General features: G+C 38.7%; 1 protein-coding gene across 1 annotated transcript; it reads right to left on the bottom strand.

Moving 5' to 3' along the window:
• Window positions 1-2,752: 2,752 nt before the first annotated feature.
• Window positions 2,753-4,429, bottom strand: LOC131642829 (uncharacterized). Its single transcript, XM_058912996.1, has 3 exons — window positions 4,289-4,429; window positions 3,683-3,754; window positions 2,753-2,911 (listed from the first exon to the last, which is right to left on the bottom strand). Exons 1-3 carry the CDS (start codon window positions 4,427-4,429, stop codon window positions 2,753-2,755), a joined length of 372 nt encoding a protein of 123 aa, XP_058768979.1.
• Between the last annotated feature and the right edge of the window lie 344 nt (window positions 4,430-4,773).

Genomic DNA, 4,773 nt, shown 5'->3' with positions numbered 1-4,773 from the left:
AAATCGACCAACTTGTACCAAACATATCTCTCTCAATTTTTAAGATATGGAAGTGTTTTAGGACTTTTTAGAAAGCTAAAAGAGTCCTCTAAATGACCCTTTTGGTTTCATCTCAATTGAAGCTTCCATGCTCAAGTTATAAGCTTTGACCTGAAAGGTGTTCTTTGTTGACTTTTCGGAGGACCTATAATCTCTTGTACCATATCTCCCAAATGATGCATTTCTGGCCTTGGCTTGTGAGAGACAAAGTTGTAGAGAATCAAATTTCCTTCAAAATAGGCTTTGGTTGGGAAATTTTTGATGCTCCATGTGAAAGTTATGACTAGTCAAAGTTGAGTTGACTTTTTCCTATAAAAAACCCTAATTTGAACCTTTGCATTTGTTCATTTCTGAGTTTTTATCGATGGATCATGATCAACCTTTGATCAAATGATAGATATAACCTCACATACTTGATGTCGACCAAAAATCTTGAAGTTTGACTGTATTTTGACTATAGTTGACTTTTAAGTCATCATAGTCGATTATTGATCATCTGAGTCATTGAGTGAGCAAACTTTGGAACTTGAAGCTTGACTTTTGACATGGAGATTCTTTGAGACATATGAGAGACCTTGAGATTCATTTGAGGCCTTTAATATTCACAATTCTTTGATAAAATGAAAACCCTAGTTTTGAGGTCCTCGATTAGGAGAGAATGACTTGAATAAGCCTTTGAACCTTGTGCCATTGAAGATGAACAGAAAAAGGCAAAATTTGGGGTATGACACGTGATTTTTGCAAAATGTGTGCTCTTCATTTTGCTTCCATCCTTTCGAATTAGCGGAGAACTTGGAGTTTAATCTCTTGCAATTCGTGGATGAAATAATCATTGTAGGAAAGGCTTCATGGGACAACATTTGGTCCATCAAATAGGTGTTATGTGCATTTGAACTTGCCTCTGAATTACGTGTCAACTTCCACAAAAGTACAATCATATGATTCAATATTGATTCTGGCTTCCTGCAAGCAATTTATGACTTTCTATCTTGTGCCATTGGTCCATTTACCTTCTCATTCCTTAGTTTACCAATCGAAGAAAATCCTCATAGAAGTTCTATTTGGGATCCTATTATATTGAAAGTTCGTAATAGGCTCTCTTCATGGAAAGGTAAATGTATTTCTCTTGGTGGTTGTGTGACTCTCTTAAATGCAATTTTGAATTCAATCCCTCTTTTCTACTTCTCCTTCTATAAAGCCCCGAAAGTATTTGTTCAAGATATTATTAAGATCCAGCATGCTTTTGTGTTGAATGGTGAAGAAAACAAGAAGAGAATAATTTGGGTCTCATGGCCTACCATATGCAAACCGAAACTTGAAGAGGGTTTACGAGTCAAACACTATTAATTGTTTAGTATAGCGTTGATAAGTAAATGAGCCTAGAAATACCTATCATATGCTAATTTGGTTTGGTACTTGAAATTCTGGACTCAGACACGCGATGTCTTACTGGATGTCACGACATCATTATCTGAATGTTTTCAAACAAATGAACAAAGAGTAAACAGAAAACAACACAGGAAAATTGTTAACCCAGTTCGGTGCAAACACACTTACATCTGGGGGCTACCAAGCCAGGGAGGAAGTCCACTATAAGCAATATTAATTCAAGGTAATACAACTCAATATTACGCCTTTCACTTAATATCTACCCAATGCAACTTCAATCTAAACAGCTAGACCAGAGCTCCTACTCACTCCCCCTCAATCACAGCAGTGATGAAAAACTAACAGACGAAAAGCAAAAGAAGACACTCTTCAAAACACACCTTGATCTTGCTTAAAAGCTTTGATCAAGAACAATAGTACTCTTGCTTAAAAGCTTTGAGTACTTTTTACAACTCAAAACAAAACGCCTAGACCAAGACAATCATCATGATGATTGTTTGGCTTACAAGAAAACACAACGAGAAAACTAAAACAAACAAAACTCTAACAGTTTTTCAACCAAAAACCCTGACGGCAATAGCAGCTCCTACACGGATTAAATACCCTTCAGACAATACAGCAAATGGGCCTTGGATCCACAAAATAGTTTTTGCCCTAATTAAAACAAATCTCCATTATACAAGGAACTGATAATAGTAATCATCCACGACGTCCTTGAACCAGATCAGAATCCATTATTACCAAATATAGCGCATAAGGTCTTAACAGATCATACAATCATAAGTAGTAATATAAAATAGCAAACAGCTGCGAATGTCATGACATCGGCCTTGACATCAGGTAAAGGCCTGCATTAGGAAGCACATCACAACAACAGAAAGTATGTCATGACACTGTTTTTGACAAGATAGAGCCACAATCAGTTTTACCAAAAATTACAGCCAATCAACAACATCTACAAACTCCCCCTTTGGCGAATTTTTGGCTAAAACACTAATAGATGCAAAGCAGATACCAGAGCATACAGCAGCCAACAACAGAAAAATAAATTCTGTAAGAAAAACAGCAGCAACTTGATTCAACTTGATTAATCACCAAAAAAAACAACTACTTAATCAATTGTTACAGAAACCACTTGTCATTGTTAGGGAGAACCAGAGAACACCCAAATAAAGGGAACCAAAAGAAAACCATGTCCAAGAAAAAAAACCAAAAGATCACCAGAACAATAAGATAACCATTACAACCATTACAATCAACACAACCAAAAACACACACTTCTCCCCCTTTTTAGCCACAAAAGGAGCCAAGCACCAAATGAAGATTAATCTTCAGAGCCAGCAGTACCATCATCATCCTCCTCACTCATCTCTTCATCATTGGAGCTACTAGACTTATAGTCATCCTCACTATCAGCATCCATATCATCATTCATCTTCTCACCATCACCACCAGCAGCATGATCATCATCACTATCAGCAGACTGCTCAAGACTGAGTATAAGCTGTTCAAGCTTCATCTTCCTATTTTCCAGCTCTTTGCAGGTCTCCTTCAGCTCAGCTATAAGAGAGGCTTTGGTCACAGACTTGCTAGTTTGAGATGTCCCAGCAGATGTTGAGGCATCAGTCCTTTGAAGCAGCTTGTAGTGAAAAGTCAAAGCACTTTCCCTTTTGCAAACAGAATATTTAGCTTTCAAGATGCCAGGGTATTGCTTTAGGATGATTCCACATATTAGGGATGGAAAGGCAATAGGAAGCTTAGTAGCAGAGGTACCTGCATGTCTCATAGTCTGGTCAAAAATATAGGTTCCATAGTCAAACACAGTCTTGGTCCCTATAGCATAAATGAATCTTCCTAAACCAACAGCAATGGTAGAGGTGTGATTGGTGGGCACCCAGTTGGCAGAACCAATTTTATGCAGCAGAGCATACTTAACAGTCAAGAGACTAGCAGACAGTTTGCTTTTGATGGGCCACTTTTTCACCTTACCCCCAGTGATGGTGTTGCAGACCTCATTATCAGTTACTTCAAGCTCAGGTTGAGCTTCAGCATTTCTACCTAGAAAGTGATTGATAACAACAGGGGAGAACTCTATGCATTTTCTTCTAACATAAACTTTATGAAAATCATCTGTTCTACCATCAGCACAGTCTTGAGATAAATTGACAATAAACTCTTTCACAAGCATTTCATAGCATTTAGAGAATTGAGAAACAGTCTTAATCAAACCTGCAGTTTTAATGAGCTGCATTACCTCTTGATTCTCCAGAGCATCATTTGCTAACTCTCTTTCAAGGGCCAGCCTTCTTTGATACACAAATTTCCACTGGATAGCATTGGAAGCATAGTGCAGATATATGTTATCCAAAGGAACATCACGGACCTTTGTAGCAGATTTAGTAACAGCAATTTTCTTCTTGGAGGGGATGTCAGGGACATCACTTGGGACATCAGCTTCAGAATCAGAAATGCTTCTTTCCTTCCTCTTCTTCACACTAACTTTGCTTCCAGACTTTGAGGGTCCAGTAGGGACTTTCTTTATTTTTTCTTTAGTAACAGTCTTCAGAGGAGTAACCTGTGGCTTGAGAGAATGTTGCTCACAGACTTGTTTTCCCTTACGAGCCTTGACCCTGTTGGAGATGCTGGAGATGAGGTCATCATCAGCAATATCAATAGGATCATCAAGTTCATCTAGATCCACCACATCATGCACATTAGGGTTTTCATCTTTCTTAGCAGGAACAGCAGGAACCTCTTCATCTTTCTCAGGAGCAAGAGTCTCATTATTTTTGGAATCAGATGCTTCAACATTGATAGCTTCAGATGTTTCAACATCTTTGGCAACAGGGGTCTCATTAACAGATGTCTCAACATCCTTAGTAACAGGAGTCTCATCATTTTGCTCAGCAGATGTCTCATCATTATCAACAGTTGTCTTAACATCTTTATCAACAGGGGTCTCATCATCTTGCACACCTTGATCATCATCGGAAGCAGGCATTTGGGCTAGAGGAACAGAAATTCCTTCAACTTTGTGCCCTTCATTCAAGATTCTGGTGACCATATTTGCAATCGCATTATGAACATAGGAAGTGCCCTCTCTATGCTGGACAGAAAAGGTTTCTGGGACAGATCCTCCGGTTGATTTTCTTGCATGCATCTTTCTTGGTTGACTGCGAGCAGAATCGGAAGGAGGGACAGAGTTCAATGGCACAACATCCAGCACAACATCTTGATTGCTCACAACATTTGGTGCCCTAGAACCTGATGCTGTTTCAGAGATGGGAGAAGATTTCTTTGAGGAAGGACTCTGAGACATGGTGAGAGAAAATGAGAGGCTGGGTA

This window comes from Vicia villosa, unplaced genomic scaffold, assembly GCF_029867415.1.
Source record: "Vicia villosa cultivar HV-30 ecotype Madison, WI unplaced genomic scaffold, Vvil1.0 ctg.005843F_1_1, whole genome shotgun sequence".
Classification (NCBI taxonomy): Eukaryota; Viridiplantae; Streptophyta; class Magnoliopsida; order Fabales; family Fabaceae; genus Vicia; species Vicia villosa.
The sequence above is the reverse complement of the archived record's forward strand: the minus strand, read 5'-3'. Positions and strand labels throughout refer to the sequence as shown.